The following is a 26340-nucleotide window of genomic DNA, read 5'->3' on the forward strand; positions in this document are numbered from 1 at the left end:
AAGGAGACCACACAATTATTCATTAACTAGTTAGTATTGGAAAAAAGCAAGTAGTCTTAATTCTATTTTATGGACATGGAACCCAGCACAGAAATAGTAGATGATTCTTTCACTCCACATCATAAAAACAAATATGAACCTAGAACTAGAGATGAAATCAGATTCTAACACACCTATATTCACTATTAATACAAGTGTACAGTATAGCCCTGCAATAGAGTATTAAAACCTAGAGATGAAAAAAATCTCAAGAGAACACTGGTTCAACTTTCTGTGTAACAGCAGGTATTACTATTATCTGCTTATTATAAAGAATGAAAAATTAGTTGATCAAGGTCAAATCTAAAAATTAAGTAAAACTCCAAATTCAAAGCCTCTAGAAACTCAACATACGCATCACTACTATTTATTACTTCAAGACTACATATGTGAATCTGAATGGAGTTTTTAGATTTCAGACTGTTTCACTTCCTGACTTAAAGCCTAAAAACATAAACTGTAAACTCAGCAAGAGCAATTTATGAATTTGGGAGTAGGATATGTCTCTAAGTGATGGTTTAGGGAACATAAACCATATATATTTATAGTCTGACACAAGTAAATTTTGTTTATTTTTCAAACTAGGTTCCAAGTATACACATTATACTCCATGGGCTATTAAAGGCACAAACTAAAAGCTTTTAGCATTAGACTTTGGGATGCAATTCCATACAATGATTTCCTATGTTCCCTAGTTTTAAATGATACAGTTATAATACAAGATTTTAAAGTAGACATAAAAATTATAATCAGTGAAAGAAGTTTACTAGCAAATAACGACTTGTTACGTATCAAAGGTCTCTGTTAAGTCTGAGTTTCAAACACCTGATAAACAGGCAACCAAATTGTCCCTTATTTGACCAAGGACTTATCTTACTAAATTAACATATATAATAATTACAGATAGAAAATATCTGTCCTACGAAAAATGTGTTTAAAAAGAAATGCAAGTATGCAGGTCAGGATAGGTGTTAAATACGAACTTCAAATTTGGTTCTTGAGCATCCTGACAGTCGAATCAAAGAGGCAAAACTCTATCAAAGTGGTTTCCAAAAGTTTTTTTGAATCACATTCTAATGTATCTTATATGGGACTTTATATAAAGGGTACTCTATGACATGGAGAACAATGTCCCAGACAATATCATTGAACAAATATGTTAAAATACTTTATATGGTTACTACTCAAAGTAACTCACCTTGTTTAGGTGAAGATATCAAATTCAAATTCTACCCAGTGAAAGTGATATTGCTAGGGGGTGCTTTTGTAATACATACGATTTTTACACTGAAGGATTCTTTTTTTTTTTTTTTAAAGATTTTATTTATTTATTTGACAGACAAAGATCACAAGTAGACAGAGAGGCAGGTAGAGAGAGAAGGGGAAGCAGGCTCCCTGCTGAGCACAGAGCCCAATGCAGGACTCGATCCCAGGACCTTGAGATCATGACCTGAGCTGAAGGCAGAGGCTTAACCCACTGAGCCACCCAGGCACCCCTACACTGAAGGTTTCTTAGACATGGATTAGTTTTCCCACTTGGGATAACAATTCTTATTTAATGGCTAGGAGACTCCTGAACAGACAACAAAAGTAACTTGACATGATTAATAAAATTTCATCCTTTAGGGGCAGACCTTTAATTTGAATTTCCAGATTCAGCAGGGAAGTTTAGTATCTCACAACTTCAACAGCACAGACTGCAACCTAAGGCTTCACAGGATTTACCGGAAATTCTACCTTTCCAAAATGATGTCCTCTATTCACAAGGAATTAGTTAGCTGCATGTTCATGTACAGTACATTCTGAAGATAAAGAATTGTAAACAGTGTTTCAGTGTTACAAAAACAGAAATACCTAATTATCAGCACTTTATGAAAAAATTCTGTAAATTACCCAAAGCAGCAATATATAACCAAACACACTGAATGTTTCTGAATGTATATAAGCAGCCCTGGGCAGCAAGGAAAAATCAACAAGTCGTATCTGCTGTTCAGTCTAAGTATTTCTCCTGCAATCTGCATTGGGAATAATGAAGCTGGAAAATATCTAGAGAGAGCATCTAGTCTGCATATACACTTTTGCCCTATTTTCAAAGATCCCTATATATAGATACTACTAGCACTAATAGTCTATGTTACACACTTGGAAATTATTAGGCAACTAGTATTCTTTCATTAACAAGATAATCACAATTACTTTACCTTTCTCCAAACACCTTACCTACTCATCTTTAGACGGGGGCAACCATTATTACCCTGAAAACATACTATAACTGTTTAGTACTTTAATACAAACTTCATAACTTCCCAAGATTTAGGTTATTTCATGATTTGTTCAAACTACAAATTAAAGTAAAACTAAGTTTTATTTGTGGGAGCAATGCTCTATCTTGGAATCATTTATTCAAAACAATATTCTTAGATACTGAGGTAACTGATCATATATGGCTCACCCTCTAACAGGAAAAACAGACAAACTGGTAAACAAGTTGTCAGATTGGAGTGCTATGAAAAAATAATTTAAGTGTTAAGGGGTAGAGAGGGGTTTTTGTGAGGAGGTAACATCTGCCCTGTAAAGATGAGAATTATGTTCCAAGCAATTTTTGGCTGAAGTAGGTTTAACTAGTTATTCTGCTATATATGCATTCCTTCTGAATTGTTTAACCTTGCACTGCTCCCTCCTGAATGTTCTTATTCTTAATTTGGAGACTAATTCTTCTAAAAGCTTTTCATTACCTCCTTAATTGGTGTATTCCATAAGTTTAAGAAGCATGCCTTCTATTTTAAAAAAATATTCTATAACATTAGGTCATTGTTTCAGTATATGTTTCTTCTAAATTACATTTAATAATCTGTGAAAAATAATAATATTTGAAAAAAAAATCTTTGTGTTACTGGATAGGTCTACACGAATATTCTAAAAAATAGTAGTTTTGTGGTTCTTTCTAAGTAAAACAGACTGAAAGCAAACTGGCAGAGTGGGACCCATTCAGAAGCTGAGGCAGATGGGAGGATGGGAAACACAGTTAATGATGGCTTGGTCTAATAGTAGTAAAAGCCTAACAGAGGAGTTAGTTGACAGAGATCACGTATGTGTGATGAAGAAGCAAATCAACTGGCAAAGTTGGAGAGAACCTTTTGCACCACACTAGCTCTTTGAGACATGCTGCCACCACCTGGGCAATAAGAAATTCTAAAGTATGGAAAATTTTTGATTGTGATAATCAGTTAATTAACAAAATTAAAAAATATACTTTCATTTTATGAAATCAACATTTTTTGACAAGTCTTTGGATATTAAGGAAGAGCAGGGATTTTGGCCAGATGGGTTTAAAATCCTGCTCTACTCCTTTTCAAGTCTCTGATTCCTTATCTGTAAAATGGGTATGAGAACATTATCATTTGGGGTTGTTTAGTCTCAGGATTAGTAATAATAGATCTGAAGCATCTAGCCCAGTACCTGGTATACAGTGAATACTCAATAAAGAGCTTTTAAGAAATTATTATTCTTCAATATGATCTTGCAAATATTGTTAAGACCTGATTGTTACTTTTTAAATCAATAACTGTGCCCTTTAAGAAAGGTATTTTCAGGACGCTTGGGTGGCTCATTCAGTTAACTGTCTGATTTTGGCTCAGGTTGTGATCTTGGGGTCCTGGGATAGAGCCTCACATCTGGCTCCTTGCTCAGCAGGGAGAATGCTTATACCTCTCCTTCTGCCCTTCCCCCCACTTGGCCTGCACCCGCGTGCACACTCTTTCAAATAAATAAACTCTTAAAAAAAAGAAATGTATTTTCATTATGTTTCAATGAAAGGAAGAAAACAACAATAAAATTTAGGGAAGAAACCAATTTCATCAAATTAAGTCAAATATGTGAACTGTTACTGCGGAGAAATAAGCACCAAATGTTGAGCAGGTAGGAAAGTTCTCAAGATCTTTAGTCAAGTTTAGGTTTTTATAATAGAATCTTATTCAGGTTTTACTCATTCATGATTTTTTTTTCACTCACAATTTTGACATAAGTCAAGGGGAAATGCAACTTTGTACCACCAACAGAAAAATACTTTTTACTCGGTCCCCAGCATTGCCACCAAAAAAAAAAAAAAAAGACTTTTTAAACAAATGACAGAGTAGGGTTTACCTTCTCAAGAGGAAAAAAAAAAACGGTTAAAATTTTGTAATGTTCTTTTTTTCAAGATAACTAGTGTGATGGGGTGGGAGGCACAATACACTACACAGGAATTATGCAAAGACAAATCCTTAATAGTTAAAAGCTTTGTTAATTTGGCTCAAGTTACATGGGTAAGATTTCTTAAAAATAAACACAAGCAGAGCTTATTTTGTTATTCTAAGTTGGCATTCTTAAAGGCATTTGTGAAAGAATAAAATCCAATTGAGGATCTTTTCAAATAAAGAATAAGACCTTAAGAAAATTGGCTATGTTTCCACTAAATTCCTTGTTCTGCTGCCACTTACGAAGCATAAGTTAGAAAAATGGCCAAGCCCAGTCCAACTGACAAAACCTTAAAGCTGAAAGAACACCAGAGATGACCTAGTGTACGTTCCACATAAAGAGGAAACAGGCTCAGAGTGACTTACAGTGTATACACATCAGCAGTTTCACAATTCACAAGACTCCTCACTACAGAATATAGTGCACAGTATCTGAACCAATCTTGATACCATCTTTCATGAAGGCAATGCAGGTTGCTCAGCTGTGGCAACCCCTCTTACTCCTGGACTTGCATTCTGTTCTGGAACTGAAAACTAGGTCAGTAGTATTAGGCTGTGAAGGCAGGGTCGAGACTATAGCCAAAGAGCTACAGAAGCTTCTTTCTTATGCACTCTTTTTTGCAGCTCACGTCTCCAGTGCATTTAACAAGGGAAGCAGCAGAGTAAACTACTGGGAAGGCAGTAATTGGGTATGTTGTGTATCCATAATTAAATCAAAACACACACACACACACCTTGGCCTCTGGAGAGAAGGATGTTAAAATACATCCTGACCCCCTCTTGCAGTTACTATTTTAACCAGTTTTTTAGAGCTCACATAGTTCCCTCTAGCAAGTGAAGTTTTTGGTATACACAATCCAGTGACCAAGTCTGCTTTTTCTGGCTACTACAAGTACAGGTTAGGTCCAAGCAGCACAAGCTCTGAAACCATCATCCAAGTTTTCAAACAAGAATGAATAAGAAAACAACTGCTGCTAATACAACATACAAACATTAACATATGCCCAACGAACAGTATTTTTGATCACTAGATTATTTGCCAAAAGCCTGTTCCCTGGTAAACAGTAGTTACTGTTGTGATATCTAAACTAGTTATGCATGTCACAGCTTGCTCCTCAAAGAGAACATTCTATAGTCTCTCAAGAATAAAAACCTGCTGTATTTGGCACACAAAAGTGAAGAGGTCTTGCAACATTCTCGGAGGTAGTCGAACAGAGCAGTTTGGTGCAAGCAATCATAAAATTTGGTCACCAACCAAACCAGAGTTAATCTCTCAGTTCCTGCAGATTAGAAGACAATATTAAGCTCATTCTTTCTGCTTGTTGACTTTTGCATCCCTTTGTGTACTGAAAGAACAAGTATCTCTGGGAATTCTATGCCCAGTTTATTTACCGAGTACTTTGGGCAAGTACGGTTCATTTCGTGTGGGTGTGTGTGTGTATGTGTGAAATGAGTTAGGTTCTCAAACTAAAAACAAACAAGCAAAAATCCCCTCTTCACCCAGAACGGTTGCATTTTTCCTTAGTAATAAGGTTCGGTGGAGCCACCATGGTCCAGCTGCTTCACTGTGGGCAGTACGTGACGCTTTAACTATTGTCCAACCAGAAGATGAAGAGGGGCAAAGGGTGGAGTGTGAACCGGGAGGAGGAACTCGCCAGGTCCTTCAGCAGTCTCTGTGGGACCCTCACCTTGACTTCGAGCGGTTTGCGGAGACCAACTCCTTTCTTGCCGCCGCTCTTCAGTCTGTTTCCAGGGGCTACATACATCACCCACCGGGGCCCGCCATCAACGGTCTGGTTCCAGCAGGGCAGGGAGCTGTCTCCCGGCTGACATCTGGGGCAGAGGGCCGGCAGGGATCCGGATTGCCTCCTGGAAACTGAGTCCACCCACGCCTCCTTCGCTGGCCCCTTCGTCCCGGCAGCAGGCGACGGTCTCGGGCTCCCTGCCAGAGGCGAGACGGGGCGCCGCCACACGCCCGGCGTGGCCTCACCTGCCGCTCCCCGGGTAGCCGGGCGCCGCCCTCCCCCGTCCTCCCCGCCCCCGCGAGTCCCCGAAGCCCAGGTCCCGGGACCCGCTCAGCAATGGCGCAGCCGGAAACTGGCCCCTCGACTTCCTCAGGCCCACTCGGGGCTGAGGCCGGCCTGTGGGCGGGACGGGAAAGCCGCGGCTTCCGCCTTCCTGCTTCCGGCCTGGAGGTGAGTTGGGAGTAGGGGTCTGAACCCAGGGGCCCGGCTGTGGTGTAGGGTGGGCTGCTGGTGACCCTTCTGCCCGCGTTCCCGGAGGAGGTGGCCACGGCGCCGGCGGACTGGGCTGTGGCGGGACCAAGTCCGGATTCCTGGAAACCACCCGCTTTCCGAGCCCCGCACCTCGGGCTATTGCCCGCTGAGGCCGAGGGGTGCTTCAACGTGGCCCCTGGGCAGGCGGCCGGATGGGATAGTAAAGCAGGAATGAGCAAGCGCGAAGCAGGGATGTCCGGGACGTGCGGATCGCGGTGAAGTACTATCCGGGGCAGCTTCAGGCGCCGGGCAGGTCTGGTTTGGAGATCAAGCGCGGTCGACCCTTTACGGAAAGAAGAGTGATAACTGATTCCTCCGAGTGTGGAGACACGTGCGTTTGGGTCCGAAATTGAAGTGCACGGGAGCTTTGTGGCCTGTGGACGATAACTTTTTTGTGTTAACGGCTAAAACTTAGCCGCAAACCAGGTCCTTCACTTCCGCGTTACTCTTTTTTGCATATTGCCGTAGTTAATTCATTACCGTGCTGCAGAGGCTTGAAGGAACAGATGGGATCTCTGTGTGGGCCTAAGAATTCAAGGGCAGGGGGCGGAGGCAGGACTCTTTAACAACATACTAGCGGCACTTCAGTGTTTTCTGTTGAAAATAGGAAGAGACCGGTGGAAGGATATTAAAGCCAGTGGTAGTTTCCTTGAGGTAATGGGATTGTGGCTGATCTATATATTGTTCTGGTTTTCTGTAAAGAACACGAATTGTGTAATAGGGAGACCAAAAATCCTTTAAAGAATAAAGTGAGATGTAGAATTTTTAATTATGTACCTAACCTTACAAATTAACGACTTTTTTAGTATAAAAAGTTAAAAACTTGGGAATGGATGTGCTGTAACTTATCAGTGAATTAATTTGTCTTTTTATATGTCCGTGAGCTTCATAATTTTATTTTTGAAGTAACTTAGTGAACTATTTGTAATTACTCCAATAGGATTTTCTTAGAGTGCCTTTGTAATTGTAGTAATGACTTTCTTCAAATTAGGAAGAAATAGGTATTAAATGTCCATAATGTGCCAGGCAGTTTTACATGTCATTTATAGGTTGCAAGTAGACAGTTTTGAAATTGTCCATTTGAAAGTGTTTTAAAGTTATCCTGAAAGTTGTGACTTAAACTTTTTTTATCTTTTCTTTTCAACCCACCCAGTATGTAAAATTTAAACCTTCTCTCACGAGTGTATGGTAGAACTAAAAGAGAAGACGACAAACAAGGGTCATCTGAAATTGTAATTGGCCCATTAATAATCCCAGGACAAAGTTGGAAAGAAGTACTCAAGCATAAGGTAGATGACTTTAAATCCCAGCTGAAATTGTGGTTGTATGTACACCCATTTGACCCAAGTATTCTTAATTTTCACCTTTGAGTAGAGGTCGACACAAAACGAAAGGTTGAAAAGCCTCTGAGGCAAAGTAGAAAATGTCACTCAGATCCATACCGTCCTTATTTATCAGATTGCCCTCCCATACCAACTCAGTGGAACAAAATGCATGGCACCTGTTATGGTAATTTTGTCATTAAATTATGTCCTCGGGTGCCTGGGTGGCTCAGTGGGTTAAGCCTCTGCCTTTGGCTCAGGTCATGATCTCAGGGTCCTGGGATCGAGTCCCGCATGGGGCTCTCTGCTCAGCAGGAGCCTGCTTCCCTCTCTCTCTCTGCCTGCCTCTCTGCCTACTTGTGATCTCTGTCAAATAAACAAATAAAATCTTAAAAAAAAAAAAAAAATTATGTCCTCAAGGAGGAGTCTCCAGAGCCGAAAGAGGGCATAAAATAGCATGTCATTTTTTGCTTGTATCTCTTTGCATGTGAATGTGGATATTTCCACGCTTCCCATACCCCGTCCTTTTCGTTCTTAGAAACAGCCCTCCATTACCTTCCTTTCCCCAAGCATTTCATGTACTCTGTGGCTTGTCCTTTTCATACACCAAATTTGATGAATCATACTTTGGTTAATTAGTACTTAATACTAAGTCTGTGTCAAAAAAATAACAGGATTCTGCTTTTTCCTGGAATGAGTGCTTAAGACAAGATTCTTTCAAAAGTCTGTGCTAAATAAAATGTCTTGACTACAAAGAATGCATAGTCCCTATGACAGATTCCAGATGGTTTTTACTTTTAACTTCTATACCTTAAAATCTTTTAAGTGTTACCCCAGTTTGTTTCATCTTAACTGGAGGTAACAGTCCATATTAAGATAGTACTAATTGATGGTTTTTAAAAACAAAAAGCTAATCAGTAATAACAGAATTCTGAGTTAAATAATTGTATGATGTAACTCTTTCAAAATTTGATTAATCACGAAGTCTTTTCTCTTGTTGCCCCTCTCTTCTCTTTTCCAAAGACGGCTACAAAGATGTTTGATATAAAGGCTTGGGCTGAGTATGTTGTGGAATGGGCTGCAAAGGACCCATATGGCTTCCTTACAACAGTTATCCTGGCCCTTACTCCATTGTTTCTAGCAAGTGCAGTACTGTCCTGGAAATTGGCCAAGATGATTGAGGCCAGGGAAAAGGAGCAAAAGAAGAAACAAAAACGTCAAGAAAATATTGCAAAAGCTAAACGACTAAAAAAGGATTGAAGGAATGAACAAAAAGGCTATAGAACCAGAAGAACATAATTTGGAAAATTAATGCAGTGTTGAAAGGACCCACTAAGGTTTCTTTTCTGGTTTTTATGGCAGTAATTTGTTGTAAACAAAGTTGGAGCACCTGTAAGAATCATGTTAGTTGTGACCTCTACTGCAGCAACTTTTAGATTTTGGTGTAGAAGTCTGTTGACAGTTACTGTAAACTGGCATTTATTATGCTATAAATTCGTTATAATTGACTTAGTCATTTGCCACTTTGCAGCTTATATTCTGAATTGAAAACAGCCTGTGGAGAAAAATGCCTATACATTATGAACTCTATTCAAATAATGGCTTAGAATAGGGTCCTGTTCAGGACAAAGGGAATCGAGAATGTAAAAATCAAAACTGTCCTGAGGTGAAAGTGTGCTTTGGCTTAAAAAGGTATATGTAGTATATTATTTACATCTTTTATTATTATTGCTTCTTTCTTGGAATAGAATAATTTCTGGCTTTCTCAAAGCCACATACTAACCAATGACCATGTTTTGCATTTTTTTCATTAGCCTTTGAGATAATTATCAGACATTCTGCCTTTTTAAAAATCTCGTTTTATAAAGAATTCTCGTATTGGCTATGTAGAATACCACCTACCAGATAGAACAGTTTTTGTACTTGTAAACCTGCCATTTTCTTAGAGATGTCTTGTTGAGTAGAATAACACTATGATTTAAAGCTTGCAGTAAAAATGCCAAACTTTGTGTTTCCTTGGAACAAGTTTATTCTTTATTGTGCCATGTAGAAATGTAAAGTAGTTAAAATGTCTTACCACATAATTTGTTCATTATATAGATGCCACTTTTGTGTTTTTATTCCAGTCTTCATTTTAATTTATCTAATAATGATATTCTATGATCAAGCACGTTCATGGTGGCAATTAAAATTTCAGACTTCTCGTAAGGAATTCTAAAAAAGTAATAGTTAAGTCCTATTGCATAAGTGGTAAAAGTTTAACATTTGGAAAAATTTCGTTCATCATACTAGTAATTGGGTGAAAAAGGCAAATTGTGTCAAAATGAGAATGTGTTAAAATTAGAAATAAAGAGCTAAAGGATATTTCCTTCAGCTAAGTAGTATAACTGGAACTTTTTACTATTAAACATGGCTTTTATAAATGCGTGTCTAATAATTTTATTTGCTGTCAGTATATAATAGCTTATTAATATTTTCCTCACCTCTGATAATGAATTTTAAATTACAAAAAATTGTCCACCAGCTTTAATTTAAAAGTGAAACTAGATACTGAAATAAATTTGATACTTTTTTATAAAGAGGTCCTGGGTTTTTTTTAAAGGGGGGTTAATAATAAAGTAATTAAAGTTAAATATGTTATAGAAGTTAGACTTTTCACAGGGTTTTGAGTTTCAATTTCTAACTAAAAGCCTACTTACAAAAGTTAAGAGCAATATTTCTCAACAATGAAAACCTATGGACTCCTGAGAATGCTTCTGGACTGGTCTGAACACTGCTTAGTACTTTCACTTTAGGTTGTCAGTTCTTGGGTGTTGCCAGTGGAATGAACGTATTGCAACTTCCATTTCATTACTTAACCGAGGTAGGATATCTAGTGATCTTTTTATTGGCACTGAACTTTTTTTTTGGGGGAGGGCACTGAACTTTTAATAGTTGAAATTACCATTGAAATTAAAACTTAAAAATATGCTTCTATAGATCTACTTGCCCTCCTGGGTCCACAGAGCACAGCTGAAGAAAAACAAGGTTAAGAGAAATCTAAAATGTGTTTGGGCTTCTGCAGTTAAGCTGTTCGTTAAAGAAATTTATATATGTAAGTCTTGCTTATGGCCACATTTTAGAGTCAAATATCGAAGCAAAAGATATATTCACCATAATTTTTAGTTATCTACTAGAGCTGTGTTTTCATTGGTTTTCTTGTTACAATTTAAAGATATTTAACTGAAATCTTTTTCTATAATTTCTTTAAAGTCTTAACACGTGCCAGTTTTTTATTTGACATATGCCATTTGTTTCTTTAGCTTTAGCTTTTCCAACCTTTATGGAGCCTTTTTTAATATATGTGAGATCATTAGGTTTTATAATATGGATGTCTATATGTTTATGTGTATGGGAGAAATGGGGGGATGTAAAATAGAATATTATGAGGGCTGGGATCCTTCAGAAAAATCAATCTTTTCTCACTGCAACAAATAGTACTATTGATGAAAGAATGTTTTACTATTAGCTGTAATACTTCCTTTAAAAATTGCCTTTTGTGCTGTTTCTGAAGTTTTGAGAACTAATTATAATCAGTTACCTTTTTGTGGCTGGTTTTGGGAAAAACACACGCTGCTTGTAACAGACATTTTACTCAAAAAGAAGAAAAAAGTTTGTGTGTCAAAATTTGATTCATACTATCCATGTGACAAACTTCAGCATGGTATCACTGTGAGATATATGAGTATATAAGCATATGAGATATACTTTTTAGTGCACCATTTTTTGCTTTGATTTCTTGAAATTAGAGTAAGCAAATGAAGTAAGCTTACCATGCTGTGATCTGGAAACCAGTGTTGAGATAAATTATAATTAGCTGCTCCTGACCCATTCGTTCTCTCCTTATACAGAATGTAAAGGGGCAGGGGGCACTTACAGCTCATCTGGTATTACATGAGAGGAAGTCTGATTCCTATTCATGATTGTTTTTATGTCTGCAGTTGGTTATAGCATCACTTGGGTTTACTTCATATCTGGACTATATACATGTACATGTGTGTATATTTCTCAAACATATTAAAACAGATTGCATGTTCAAAGACCACAAGTTTGGGATATATAAAATAGGACTTAGGGTTTATTCCTATGTGATTTCTTGGAATCTTTTAACTTAATTTGACTATTATAGACTCTTCTCACTTCTGTTTTTTTCCCCAAGGAACACACACACAGTTTAAGAAAGCCTGTTCTGTTTAAATTTAGGTTACGTTTTATTTTATTTATTTTCTGTTTTATTTTTTGTTTGGTGAGGTCAGGTTACGTTTTAAATAGTGTGGTTAATGAGATAAAAAACATAAGGCTGATTCAAGGCTGGTTAAATTAAGAAATGAAATAAGTGACAGCCAGAAATCGGTCTGTAAAAGTAGAAGTGGAAAAGAGTAACAGATAATGGGAAAATTATTTTTCCTCCATTTTTACTGATTTTCAACATCACATATCCAAGTTATAGCTAATAGGCTAGATTTGTATGATTGAACCAACATTTTCTGTACTTGAATGGTCAAAAGTCTGCTACATGCACATGTAGCACAGGCATGGGAAATCAAGAACAATTTACCTCAGAAAGTACACAAAGTATATATGATACTTTAATTACTTTGAAATGAACATTTTTACTTTTGGAATTTAAAAAAATTTGCATAGGTCTAAAGTCTGTCTTGAAGAAATAAAGACATTTTCATTTACTTAAGACATTTTCATTAAAAAAAAGCTTATAAATGTCCAAAATATAACTACTGAAAATACAACATATGGTGGACAAACTAATACTTTAATACTTTAATTGTGCTTTGCATGTGTCTGTCATAAAAGCCAAATATAAAAAAGATTGCTTAGAAGGGTAATTTGAATTAGGCCAAAGTTATAGTTAAATTTTTATGTAGGACATTAAACTGTTTTGATACCATCTAACAGCGCCACCAGTCATCCAAAAAATACTAGTCTTGAGGAAAGGAGTATGGATGGATTACTATAAATGTCATTTCCAGTTCTTGAAATGACTTTAAAACTGCATGCTCTAGGTAGGAGTGTTATCTGGTTGGTTCAGTCAGTAGAATGTGTGACTTTTGATCTTGGGGTTGTAAGTTTGAGCCCCACCTTGGACATGGAGATTATTTTAAAATAGTCTTTTTTTTTTTTTTTTTTTTTTAAGTGCATGCTCTACTAATAACGGTGGGCCAGTATAATCTTCGGGTATTTTCCCACAAGGACTTTTGGTTAAGATTTTCTTTTGCTGCTTATATAAAACAGGTTATTTTAATTTATTTTAATTTTTTTTAATGCCTCATCTATTTAGTATTTACCTTTTTTAGGTTTTTATTTAAATTCCAGTTAGTTAACATACAGTGTAACATTAGTTTCAGGTGTACACTTCGGTGATTGAGCACTTCCATACATCACCCAGTGCTCATCACAAGTGCTTTCCTTCATCTTCTTCACCTATTTCACTCAACCTCCCTCCCACTTCCCATCTGGTAATATCAGTTTGTTCTTTATAGTTTAAAAAAAAACAACAACATGTATTTTACAAGGAAAAAATAAAAATAAATGTAAATTCTGTCATATGTTAAAATATTTACATACTGTAAGGCGAACATTTATAAAAAGATATGTATAGAATACATTTAATAAGCTAATAGCAACTTGGCAGTAGAAATAGTCTAGCATGTTAGAACATTTGCAATTTTTCTTGTAACCCAGGACTCCGGAACATCTTAATATACAGTAATTTGTACCTCTTTTTATACTGCCTGGTGGCTAGTTCTTTTTGCCTGTATGGCAAAATGTAGTAGTATTTTGTAATGATAGAATGGTTAACCTCATATTAAGATTGCTGGAATGGTAGTGTTTTTATCAAGGTGCTTTTCTGTCATTCAATAAGTGTGTTATGGTAATTACATTTGATTATTTGTTTTAATATTACATTTTATAAAGTATTTTTCTCTTGCTTAAACAATGAAAAATTTTTACTTCTATTAAGTAAAAATGTTAACCGGTGTTTTTAGCAAGTCACTGTTAAAACGTAACCAGGGATTTCCTATAGAGCATTAAAATTTGAATCACTTATTCAGTAAATAGATATTGAGCACCTATTATAATGCCATACATTCTGAGAAGTCTATTTTAGCAATAAAAACTTAGTTGTGTACTTTGGAAAACGTATGATCCTTCAAAAATACTTCTGTATAATAATGGGTGTTTTAACATTACCCGTCTGTTTTTCTCAATATACAAGCCACTGGAATCCCCATTGCCCATGTAATCACAGAGTACTCTCTTCTATTTTTCATTTTCTCAAAGGATTTTTTTTTTGTTCTTTTCTTTTGGGGGGGTGCAGGGATAGTGTGGAGGGAGAGAGAGACAGAGCTAGAATCCCAAGTAGGCTCTGCTCTCACAACCCTGAGATCATGACCTGAGCCAAAATCAGGAGTTGGACGCTTAACTGACTGAGCCATCCAGGAGCCCCCTCAAAATAATTTTTAAACTTAGGGAACTCCAGTTATTGTACCATTTCTCTCTTTACTGTCCTTTCAGACTTTTTTGTCTCTTGGTCCTGATTCCTCTTTTCAAACTCCAGGTCTTCATGACTTTCCATTATCAGCTACCTTTTCTTGGCCTCCACATGTTTTATCCAAGTTCATGTTTTTGATTAATCCTTTAGAATCTTACAGACTGCCTCTCCAGAAATGGCAGTCTTCTCATTTTTCTCTTTTTTTAACTGGGTATTTTAGGAGAGCTTGCAAATTAGCCTTACCTTCTATCATGATATACACTGGGGTTCCGAAATGATCATAAAGATCCAAAATGTACTGTGCATTTACAGCTACAGGATACTTCACAAAGGAGCAATCCTAAGTGAGGAAACCTAAGCGAATTGATAAACAGAATGATGACTAAAGCAAATAAAGAAATTAAACATAAGGGTGCCTGGGTGGCTCAGTGGGTTGAGCCTCTGCCTTCGGTTCAGGTCATGATCTCAGGGTCCTGGGATGGAGCCCCGCATCAGGCTCTCTGCTTAGCGGGGGAGCCTGCTTCCCTCTCTCTCTCTGCCTACTTGTGATCTCTGTCTGTCAAATAAATAAATAAAATCTTTAAAGGAAAAAAAAAAAAAAGAAGGGGGCGCCTGGGTGGCTCAGTGGGTTAAAGCCTCTGCTTTGGGCTTAGGTCATGATCCCAGGGTTCTGGGATCGAGCCCCGCATCGGGCTCTCTGCTCAGCAGGGAGCCTGCTTTCCTTCCTCTCTCTCTGCCTGCCTCTCTGTCTACCTGTGATCTCTGTCTGTCAAATAAATTAAAAAAAAAAAATAATAATAAGTTAGGTTTCGGAGTGCCTGGCTGACTCAGTTGGTAAAGCATGTGACTCTTAATCTCGGGATTGTAAATTTGAGCCCCACATTGGGTGTAGAGATTACTTAAAAATCTTTTATTTGAGAGTGAGCAAGAAGGAGGAGTAAAGAGCAGGGGGAGGGGCAGGAGGAGAGGGAAAAGCAGATTTAGCGCCTAGCAGGGAGCCCGACATGGGGCTAGATGCTGGGACTCTGAGATCATGACTCAAGCCCAAGGCAGACACTTAACCAACTAAGCCACCCAGGTGCCCCTAGATTACTTTAAAAAAAAAAGGTTTCTATAGTTCATAATCTCACATTTCTTATGCATACTAAAAATAAATTCTTAAGCTTAATGGATTAGAGAACTACTTACTGTACAGTCAGGAAATAAAGTAATTTTTACTTATTTTATTGTTAAAAAAGTTACATAGAAATAAATACTACCACAGTATATTCATTGATTGGGGTTCTTGCCCCTTTGTGGCATCCAGGATCCTGGCTGAAAGGTTTTACCAGTGCTGGTGGGAGCCACGGTGGGTTCTTCCTTTCCAAAGTAGGGAGCAGAGGCATGCCCTTTGATCTGAGTTTGAACTGGTGGAGATAAAAGTTCTTCGTTGCTCCCTTTGCTAAGGAGTGTTTCTTTTTCATAAAGATCTTGACTTTTCATTTTAATTTCTTCTCTATGTTTTTCATTCTTTAGTATTTCCTGCATATATATATAAATGGAAGAAATTATTAAATTTCTAGTTTGAAGAAAACAAACTATAGGTTTTATAAAATAGCTAATAAATATATGCATATACATGATACTTTGCATTTAAATACTATATAGATATTTTTATTAATATTTTATTAATTTTATTAATACTTATTTGACAGAGGGAGAGAGCACAAGTGGGAGTGGCAAAAGGAGAGTGAAAAGCAGGTTTCCCACTGAGCAGGGAATTGGATGCACGGCTTGATTCCAGGCCCCCAGGATCTTGGCCTGAGCGGAAGGCAGACGCTTAACCTATTGAGCCCCCAGGCACCCCTCAGCTTTTTAAAACTTGTCCTATGGGGCACCCAGCTTCTGTCCCTCAAACTTGCTATTATACCCATAAGGATCTATAACCCAAATTACTGTATTTCATTGAATACAAAGGAAACATTGAATTTAAGATTTAAGAAGCATTTGTGCGTGCACTCTCTTTCTCTCTCCCCCCACCCCACCATCAAATAAATTATTACCAAAAAAAAAAAAGAAGAAGCATCACTGTTAACACCACTAAAAAAGGACAAACTCTACACACCCTCATTTCAGAGATGTTAAAATTTGAAAAGATGTGCATCTTAAAAACAGATGAAATAAGTCATTACACCTTTATCTTTATTGATTCCTTTTTCCCTTTGTCTTAACAATTACTTTTGAATTGGTAGTATTTTTAAATTTTCTTTTTGCTTACCTGTATTTTTAAAATTTTCCTTAACATATATCATTTATAATATGAATAAAAAAGAATGTTAATGTAACTAATCTCTGACAACACCGACAAAAAGAGGTTCTTCCAAGTTATGTGTTTTAATTTCAACATTTTATTCAACACTTAAAAGCAACATCTGGGTATCTAAATGTATGATGCCACCTTTCTGTTTCTAAAGTAAATTTTAAGTAGTAATAGTTCTTTAAAAAGGTAAACACTGATGATTAAAATCACATTGGAAACAATGGTTTCTATGGGGGGCGTGTAGTGTTATAGAATTAGTTTTAGGTACAAAGGAGCCATCTAATGAAACTCCTCCTTCAAAGCAAACATGTTTGGGAAAGAATATAAATATTCATGTAATTTCTACAACACAGACCAATTCCCCATGAGTAGTTCAATAACCATAGTAACTGAGTTTAGGGGCAGCTCTTAGGCGCAAGGAGAGTTAAAGTAGTGAGGCTTTTATACACCCTGTAGAATTATCAGGAGAAGTGACCATCTGTCACAAAGGAAGTCTCTCTCAATGTGATACTGGAAATAGTGGAATTTAGAAAAAATACTTTTTCTTATCTCCATACTCTTCAATACCTTCTATGACCTGCTGTGTCTTCATGGAAGCTCTTGAGAAGAATGAAAGCTACGGGACAGGGTTGAACTTACACTAGTAACCCACCACAGGTAGCAAAACGCAACTGAGAAGTTGTTCTGCAGCTTGTTTGGTTTTGGTGTAAGATCAGTCACTTCACATCGCCTGAAGCTGCCCACGCTGCTTTATTTACCTCAGCTCTACTGTTGCAGTCTTACAGCTGGTGTAAGCCTCTAGCTTCTGCATCAGAGACAATTGAGGACCGAAAGCTGTTGCTTCTTTTGTTCTGTCTCCACACAATTTCTCTTTACTCACCATCACTCTGCCAAATTTCCTTCTTACAATAACCATTTAGGCAAATAAACCCACTGTGAATATGTTAATTATTTTAACATATGAAGACAGATTAAAAATTTCAAAGTTGAGAAACATGGAGATTATTATTTTTCCTAGAAAAGGATTTCCTTTTTGTCTTTCTTTTTTTTAATCTAATTGTTACCAGACCCCTCCTAACAGCCTCCAGGAAAATTAAACAACATAAATCATGTATGAAAGGAAATCTAGTTTTGTAAATATTTGGAATAGATAAAATGAAAGTAAGGTGGAAAAAAATAGGAATCTGTGGACTTAAGTAATTGTGTAACAAGGCCTATTTTACAGTAGGAATTACCATAAAATAAGAATTTTTCCTTACATTTTCTTGAAGAACACCTTAAGTCTAAGTATTTCCATCAATAAAAACAGTAGGTTTATTTCAATGTGTAGAGATAAACCAAGAGCAAGCAAGTAGGTCTTCATATAAATGTTTATCTGTTTAAAACAAATATCCTTTTATGTGCTGCTTTTTTCCCTGACAATATTCTTTTTTTTTTTTTTTAAAAGAATTTATTTATTTATTTGACAGAGACAGATCACAAGTAGGCAGAGAGGCAGGCAGAGAGAGAGGAGGAAGCAGGCTCCCTGCTGAGCAGAGAGCCCGATGCGGGACTCGATCCCAGGACCCTGGGATCATGACCTGAGCCGAAGGCAGTGGCTTAACCCACTGAGCCACTCAGGCGCCCCCTGACAATATTCTTCAACATAAAAAAATGGTTTTATGACTTGGCATCGTACCACGAGTTGCTTAATGAACACCCCTACTGTTATTTCCAATATTACACATTTTCATTAAACAACAACACTTTGATGACCATCTACATAGGTCTTTGACTCAAACAGACATAATTTCCATGCCAAACCATCTTTTACTGTGACACCAAGAAGAGGTCATTTAAGTATTTTTCAGTTTCAGTTTCTTTTTTCATTACAAAGCTTTAGTCATCAAGATGGTATGGGTTTGGCACTAAAATAGATACATAGGTCAGTGGAACAGAATAGAAAACCCAGAAATGATCCCACAAATAGCTGGTCAATCTTTGACAAAGCAGGAAAGAATATCCAGTGGTAAATAACTCTTTTCAATAAATGCTGCTGAGAAACCTGGGAAACAGCAACATGCAAAAGAATGAAACTGGACTACTTTCTTATGCCACACACAGAAAGAAATTGAAAATGGATGAAAGCCCTAAATGTGAGACCTAAAACTATAAAAATCCTAGAAGAGAACACAGGTGGTACAAATATCTTTTAACTTTCCTTTTTGCTAGGTATAAAGTATGATAAAAATGGAAACCTGGATCCTTGGTGGTCTACTGACAGAGAAGAAAAGTTTAAAGAAAAAACAAAGTGCATGGTCAACCAAACTAGTAACTATTACTGGAGGAAAGCTGGCTTAAATGTAAATACAACTATGGTGTTTTGTCTGATATCCAAGATCTATAAAGAACTTCTCAAACTCAACACCCAGAAAACAGATAGTCAAGTCAAAAAATGGGCAGAAGACATGAGCAGACACTTCTCCAAAGAAGACATACAAATGGTTAACAGAAACATGAAAAAGTGTTCATCATCATTAGCCATCAGGGAAATTCAAATCAAAACCATACTGAGACTGAGTCTCCATTTCTTTATCTGAAAAATGGAAATAAAATGACTGTGTATGTATAAATATTTACACCTCAAATACTCATATGTAGACTCTTCACATTGTTAGGTCTTCTGAAAGTTTGTGGTTAAGACCATGGGCTCTAAAATAGAACCGCCTGCATACAAATCCCAGTTGGGGCATGTCCTAGCTCCGTGACCCTGTCAGCGTTGCTGAACTCTGTATCTCAGTTTCCGTGTGTAAAATGGAGATAACAATGCTGTCTTCTTCCATGGGCTGTTGTAAGAACTGGGGAAGAACTGGCTCAGCAGAGCACTGATAAGATAGTAGAAGGGGGGGACGCCTGGGTGGCTCAGTGGGTTAAGCTACTGCCTTCGACTCAGGTCATGATTCCGGGGTCCTGGGATCGAGTCCTGCATCGGGTTCCTTGCTCAGTGGGGAGTTCGCTTCTCTCTTTGCCTCTGCTTGCCACTTTGCCTGCTTGTGCTCTTTCTCTCTCTGACAAATAAATAAATAAAATCTTAAAAAAAAAAAGATGGTAGAAGGGGGTACAGGTGAATTTTTATGTAGTGGACTTTAGATAGTCAATAAATGGGTGGATTATTTATCATTTCATTAAAAAATAAACATACCAAATTTATACCCATCCCTTTTATTTTTACTTCAAAGTAGAAATAAAGTTTCTTCAATACTTAAACTGTTTAAGTAATTAAAATTTTAACTCACTATTTTGTGAAATTGAACAACTGTTGTGAAAACTTTGTAAATAGTAGAATCCCTATATCAGTGGTTATTCTTATGAAGAATAAATAGACAAAGTTCATGATTTTGCTAAACTGAAAAATCTTCGATGTTTTAAAGTGCCATAGCCCTCGACAAAGGCAGCAATCATTACCACTTGACTGAGGATAGAGGTGTTAGTAAAACATCGTCTACTGACTTGAGAACAAGATGGAGTAACTAGTACCACATTAGTCTTTCTGCCATAAACAACTATCAACTTATCAGATATTAAACAATAAGTAGTACAGTACTGTGATTCCTGAGAAGGGAAACAAATGAGATAAGCCCTGTATTGCTTCAGCTTTCTGCCTGCAGACATATTATGGGCTGCTGCATAGGGTGGGTGAACCCAAGCAAAAGTTGTGCTAAAGAGATGGAGACATTGGTTACAGAGGCCGAGGAAGTCAGAGTTTGTGGGGCAGAATACCACAGTACAGAGAAAAAGAGTTACAGACATCTGCGTAGGGGACCCACTTAAGTGTCCCACTGAGTATGAGGGTAGGGTGAGATGCTACAGGGCCAGGAATAACTAGTTAGGAGCTATAAACCGAATAACTGTTGGAACATGCATGAAAATAAAAGACATTCAAGTTCTAATCAGCCAGAGATGCCTCACTGAACATACCGAACACACAAGTATTCAGACACTCGGAAAGATCACTCTTTAGGAGTAAAGTGGACAGTAGAGGTAACTTTAGACATGTGTTGTCCAATACGATAGCCACTACCCACACATTTTAAATGACTTAAAACTTCAGCTCCTCTACTACACTGGACATATTTCAAGTGTTTAGTAGCTAAATGTCACTAGAAACTCCTATTGGATACCACTGCTAGATCCACTCTAACAAAACTTAAAAATAAGCTTCCAAAGGTTTGGCTAATAAACTTTTAATTTCATGTCCTCTGGATAAAACTCAACATTTTTAAAAGCAGGACATCAAAACCCAGAACATAAACAATAAACTATTTCAGTGTTCATCATCCAATCAAGAAATGAAGAAGGAAAGTGTGATCCAAACCCAGACAATAGAAGCAGAATCACACATGATAGAAATCATGAAAATATCTCATAATTATGTGATAAATATAAGGAGTTTATCAAAACTACTATAAATATGTTCAAAGACATATAAGAAAAATGAACCTAAAGAAAAAAATAGAAACTAAGAAGAACCAAATGGAACTTAAAGGTGAAAAAAAGAAGTAAAAAACAAAATGGATTTACCTAACAGCAAATTATACAGTGCAGAAGAAAAGAACAATGAATCTGAAAACAAGGCAATGGAAACCATCCAAACTGATGTAACAGGGGGGAAAAAAGCTTAAAAATTGTTTGAAAGCCTCAGTAAGCTGTGGGACAATATCAAACACTCTAATATGTAAGTGGAGTCACAGAGAAGATAGGAAGGGGAGGAAATAATGGTTAAAAATATTCCAAATAGGCAAACATAAATCTATATATCTAAGAAACTAAACAAACAAACAAACAAACAAACAAAAAAACCCACCAAAACTAAAACCAAACCAAACCCAACAAACTCCAAGCAGGAAAAATATAAAACCAAAATACATAAAATCAAATTGCTAAAAGCTAACGAAAAAGAGAAAATCTTAAGATCAGCTACAGAAAAAAGATTTATTTACAGAAGAGACAAAAATAAATACTGTTGAGTTCTCATCAGAAAGAATGCAAGGTGTAACACAATGGATTGACTTCAATGTGCTGAAAGAGAAGAAAAACTGCTAACTTTATATATAAAATATATAAAAATATATAAAATCCTATATGAAAATATCCCTTCAAAAATGAAGTGATAACATTTTCAAGCAAACAAAGGCTAAATTTATCACAATCCCCTACCAAAAGAAACATTAAATAAAGTACTTCAGGCTAAAGGAAAATGATACAAGATGAAAACTTGAATCCACATAACAGAATTTACAGTGACAGAAATGACCAGAATGGAGGTTCTCACTGCAGAGAATAATGCTAGACTTGTGGACACTATGCTATATGCTTGATGCACTGGAACTTTACGTTACCCACTGAACACTCCTTGAGCACATGAGGAGTATCATCATACTGTCCATGGAAACCACGGCTTTGGATTTTGAGGTATTCTTAAGGCTTGCAAAGATACGTTATCTTTGATAAGAAGTACAACCCGAAGGCAAGGAGACTGTTGTGATTATACACAGCCGTCAAATTAACAGCACTAGGCAGGAGGGAGACAATGCCTTACTCCCTCTCTACTCCTATCCAACAAAGAGCCTCCACGCACCAAACCAAACCATCCATGTCCTACACCACTGTCCTGGCTTCCCTGGCCTGGGCTTTGAAGCAATAATGTCAGCAATGGGTTTTCTCCATCTGAGGTGGAGCCCAGTGGAGTTGACAATCAGAAAGTCATGCATGAGGTCAACCACATTCTGAGAAGTTCACATCTAAGAGTCCCTGAGAGTAAAGTATTGAAGGATATCACTTTTAACTCAGCTCAAGGAAGAAAAGAAAGAAACCATACTCAAAATGAAGCACGAGCTTATAGCAAAATCTGTTATTTCAGAACTTTCCCTGAATATACTGTTAATGAATGACTATTCTGTGATAATCTCCTTCATTTCAACAGGCAGCAGGGTATTGGAGCAAATTAGCTTAAAATTTTTTTATGAAGCCTTGATACTGGGAAAAGAGACAAATTCAGTTGTAAAAAGAACTACATATTAATGTTTGAATTTATGTATTTTTCCATGTTATATTATACATTATTATTGTTTGTGAAGGATTACACTTAAGACTTTTTTTAAAGATTTTATTTATTTATTTGACAGAGATTAAAAGTAGGCGGAGAGGCAGGCAGAGGGAGAGGAGGGGAAGCAGGCTCCCCACTGAGCAGAGAGCCCAATGCGGGGCTTGATCCCATGACCCTGGGATCACGACCTGAGCCGAAGGCAGAGGCTTTAACCACTGAGCCACCCAGGTGTCCAAGACTTTTTATAAAAAAGGAAAATAACTGAATGCCTTTAAAAAATCCCTGGATGCTTTTAAAAAGCTCGCTGCTGTTTTTAGCACAGTCAAGTTAATGGCTATTTACTGTGTGCAATTCATTAATTCAATGATGTGAACTCAAGCCCCAAAAGGTATAGCTCAAGTCCCTTCCAGTGCCACTTCTTGCCCAAGTTCTGGTTAAGAGCCGTTTTGGTAGCTGTAGTACTGTACTCAGTGTTGCAAATTGCTAAGTGTGGTACAAAGTTTTGTACTTTGCTAAGTTGGACACATTTTTTAAAATTAATAACACACAGACAAAAAGCTTGAAAATGGAATCTACTGACATGCTGACTTAAACAGCTATTCATAGACCTCAGTGATGATATAATCCCAATTCAATCACATAGTCCCCTATGCAAATTCTAGTTTACCTGAATTTTCTGAGATGGTGTAGAAATCAGCTCTGATACACAGTTATACCTGTGGGAGGTGTTAGGTAATAGAACCGAATATTAGAACTATGAAAAAAGAAGAGGTAAAACAAATGGCAGGATGGGACTAGACATCTCTGTAATGATTCCTTGGGAGAGATTATCAAAACCGAGGCAATGTAAACTTGAACCGTGGAACTCCATTCTAGAAACTCAGAGAAGGGAGAGAACTGACGCAAGTGCTCTCTGATGGAGGAGAGCTGCAAGAAAGTTTAGATCACTCAAGTACTGAGGAGAGAAGGGCTGAGAAATATCTGAGTGAGTCAAAAAGGTTACCCAAGACTTTTCAGGGATCCACATCATTCTGCATCTCTGGGGCCACACTTGGACTAGAGGTATGAGTATGAACAATTCGGAGTCTATACTATTAAATGGAATTGAATATTTGGATAAAGATATAAGCATACATACAAAAACACCTTAGGAATATTATCTGTTTTTACACATATATTCTAGTAAACAAGGGAAGGTAATTACAAATTACCCATTATTACCAAAGATATATAAAATGTCACTAGTATTTTTAAATTTCTTTGTATGTGCCATATGTATAAATAAAAGCACATAATAGTTTGATATACTTCAAGATCCTAATCCCCTAACCCTATTTCAACTGAGAATTCAAGGAGTGTTTCAGTAATGGTCTCTATATACATATATATCATGCTGATGGTGTGATATGCATATTAATATAAAATTCCATAATAACAGATTTTAAAATAATTTGATAATTTTCATATAGATGGATCTGTGAATGGAACAGAGCTAATGGTAAGGGAATTAGGGAATTATAATGTTTGATTTAAAAGTGCTATAGGGTGCCTGGGTGGCTCAGTGGGTTAAGCCGCTGCCTTCGGCTCAGGTCATGATCTCAGGGTCGTGGGATCAAGTCCCGCATCGGGCTCTCTGCTCAGCAGGGAGCCTGCTTCCCTTCCTCTCTCTCTACCTGCCTCTCCATCTACTTGTGATTTCTCTCTGTCAAATAAATAAATAAAATCTTTAAAAAAAAAATAAAAGTACTATAAATCGGGGTGCCTGGGTGGCTCTGCCTTCGGCTCAGGTCATGATCCCAGAGTCCTGGGATCGAGCCCCACATCGGGCTCTCTGCTCAGCGGGGAGCCTGCGTCCTCCTCTCTCTCTGCCTACCTGTGATCTCTGTCTGTCAAATAAATAAATAAAATATTTTAAATAAATAAATAAATAAATAAATAAATAAAAGTGCTATAAATCCAGATAAGAAAAAAAAGCAGGCACAATACACATACGCATATCATAATCCAATGCTTCTTTGATGTTCTGGTTCCATGCTTCCCTGGAGTTTAGTATCTATAAATGGTCTCCATTTGGTTTCAACTACTTGTGAATTCCAAGTATAACATATATAACTATGTTCCTCAAACTTAAGTACAAAACACATCTCAAGATAAAGTCTAAATACAGTTTAAAGTAAATTAAACAGTTCTTTATTGTTAGAGAGTTTATTACATTCAAGAGCAAGCAAAGACGTAGGAGTCAGTCTTATGCATAATGATAAAATTAGTCATATCACTGGATTTTATTTTTCACATCTTCTGTAGGATTAAAAACAAGGCCATTTCATACTGATCAAGTTACATCACATACAAAAAAAAAAAAAAAGAAATCAAAGTCTTTAAAAGTTTTAATTTGAAATTATAAATTAGCAATATATTTGTGGCAAAGGTATAAATATAGATATAACTTTAATAAAACTACTGGATCTAGGTATATACTTTCAAAGAGCACATAAGATAAAGATACAATGAAAGTTTTAGTCTTGGAAAGAGATGAACTTTCTAAAATACTTAAATTAATAAGTACATCTCCCCAATTCATTTGTTTTTTCATCTCTTGCCACACAGGTGCTATATATAATATAAATACATTTGACTTTGACAGTTTCATTAATTTCTTTCCATAATTTAAAATATACATATGAATGAGTATTTTTTATTTTAATGAATATTAAAAATTTTAAAGTATAAGCACCCTGCCTTTTGTCAATTTAAGAAAAAACATTTTGAAGAATACAAAAGATTTAGTAAATACAGTATAAGTGAAAATTTGGCAGAAAGTACGTTCCAGGTCCCCAAACCATATACATTTGGTTACTATACAGTGGTGTCACCCAAAAAGTAGCCTCCCAGAATATGCAACTTTCTTCTATCCCACGATCGAAATAATTATAATGGGAGTTTGGTGTACAACTATTCCAAAATGTTCTAAGCTGAATATTCTTTTTACAGTGTCATTTTTATAATATACCATGAAATAATTCAGGCCTAATAAATATGACAGCAATGCCCAAGCTTGAAAATATTGCCAAATTGTTGATTTAAACTACATTTTCTAGTTCTACAAGTTGAACTGTCAGGATTTTAAAAAAAAAGGTTACTAGATCACATTTGTTCAATATATGAAAGGGAGAGAGAAAAAAAAGCAGGGAGGGACATAGGTCACCAAAAGATACCCAAGGCAATGCCTGCTAGATTAGTAATAAAAAATGAAATATTAGGAATAAAAAATGAGCTGAATCTTGGTTGGATGGGATCAGAAACCAAAAGGGTAAACAAATGACAACGCTTAGGTAGTATGACAGTACCAGATTGCTAGGAAATCTATTAGAATGAGACAACAAGCAAGCAAGTTCTCCTTTAGCAGAAGCTGCTCTTGCTATGTGTTCTTGCCAATCACTAGTGTGCTTCTGCCAAATCAATGTCACATTTAATTTATTCACATTCAAATCTATTGCAAACAGACTTTGATCAATTACAATCACAAAAATGCAG

General features: G+C 36.7%; 2 protein-coding genes across 6 annotated transcripts in view; one reads left to right on the top strand and one right to left on the bottom strand.

Annotated features, from left to right (window-relative positions):
- The first annotated feature begins 6330 nt into the window (after positions 1-6330).
- Positions 6331-10453, top strand: SMIM15 (small integral membrane protein 15). Of its 5 annotated transcripts, none has more exons than XM_045075302.1 (3): positions 6331-6469; positions 7704-7839; positions 8896-10453. In XM_045075302.1, exon 3 carries the CDS (start codon positions 8908-8910, stop codon positions 9130-9132), a length of 225 nt encoding a protein of 74 aa, XP_044931237.1. In that variant the 5' UTR covers positions 6331-6469; positions 7704-7839; positions 8896-8907; the 3' UTR covers positions 9133-10453. The 5 variants fall into 5 exon arrangements, with proteins under 5 accessions (XP_044931237.1, XP_044931238.1, XP_044931236.1 ...); XM_045075303.1 differs by lacking the exon at positions 6331-6469 and adding an exon at positions 6692-6803; XM_045075301.1 differs by lacking the exon at positions 6331-6469 and adding an exon at positions 6740-6881.
- A 5172-nt stretch (positions 10454-15625) lies between these two features.
- Positions 15626-26340, bottom strand: part of NDUFAF2 (NADH:ubiquinone oxidoreductase complex assembly factor 2) — a 158881-nt gene continuing 148166 nt past the window's right edge. The window contains exon 4 of the mRNA XM_045075304.1: positions 15626-15943. Within this exon, the coding sequence (XP_044931239.1) occupies positions 15692-15943 (252 nt within the window). The 3' untranslated portion in view covers positions 15626-15691. The remainder of the gene's footprint in view (positions 15944-26340) is intronic.

This window comes from Mustela putorius, unplaced genomic scaffold (assembly GCF_011764305.1).
Source record: "Mustela putorius furo isolate JIRA1106 unplaced genomic scaffold, ASM1176430v1.1 tig00000145_pilon_pilon_pilon, whole genome shotgun sequence".
Classification (NCBI taxonomy): domain Eukaryota; kingdom Metazoa; phylum Chordata; class Mammalia; order Carnivora; family Mustelidae; genus Mustela; species Mustela putorius.

What these genes read in the sequence shown, in the direction of transcription:
- SMIM15 (XM_045075302.1), top strand. Translation starts at nt 8,908, where the DNA reads ATGTTTGATATAAAGGCTTGGGCTGAGTATGTTGTGGAATGGGCTGCA.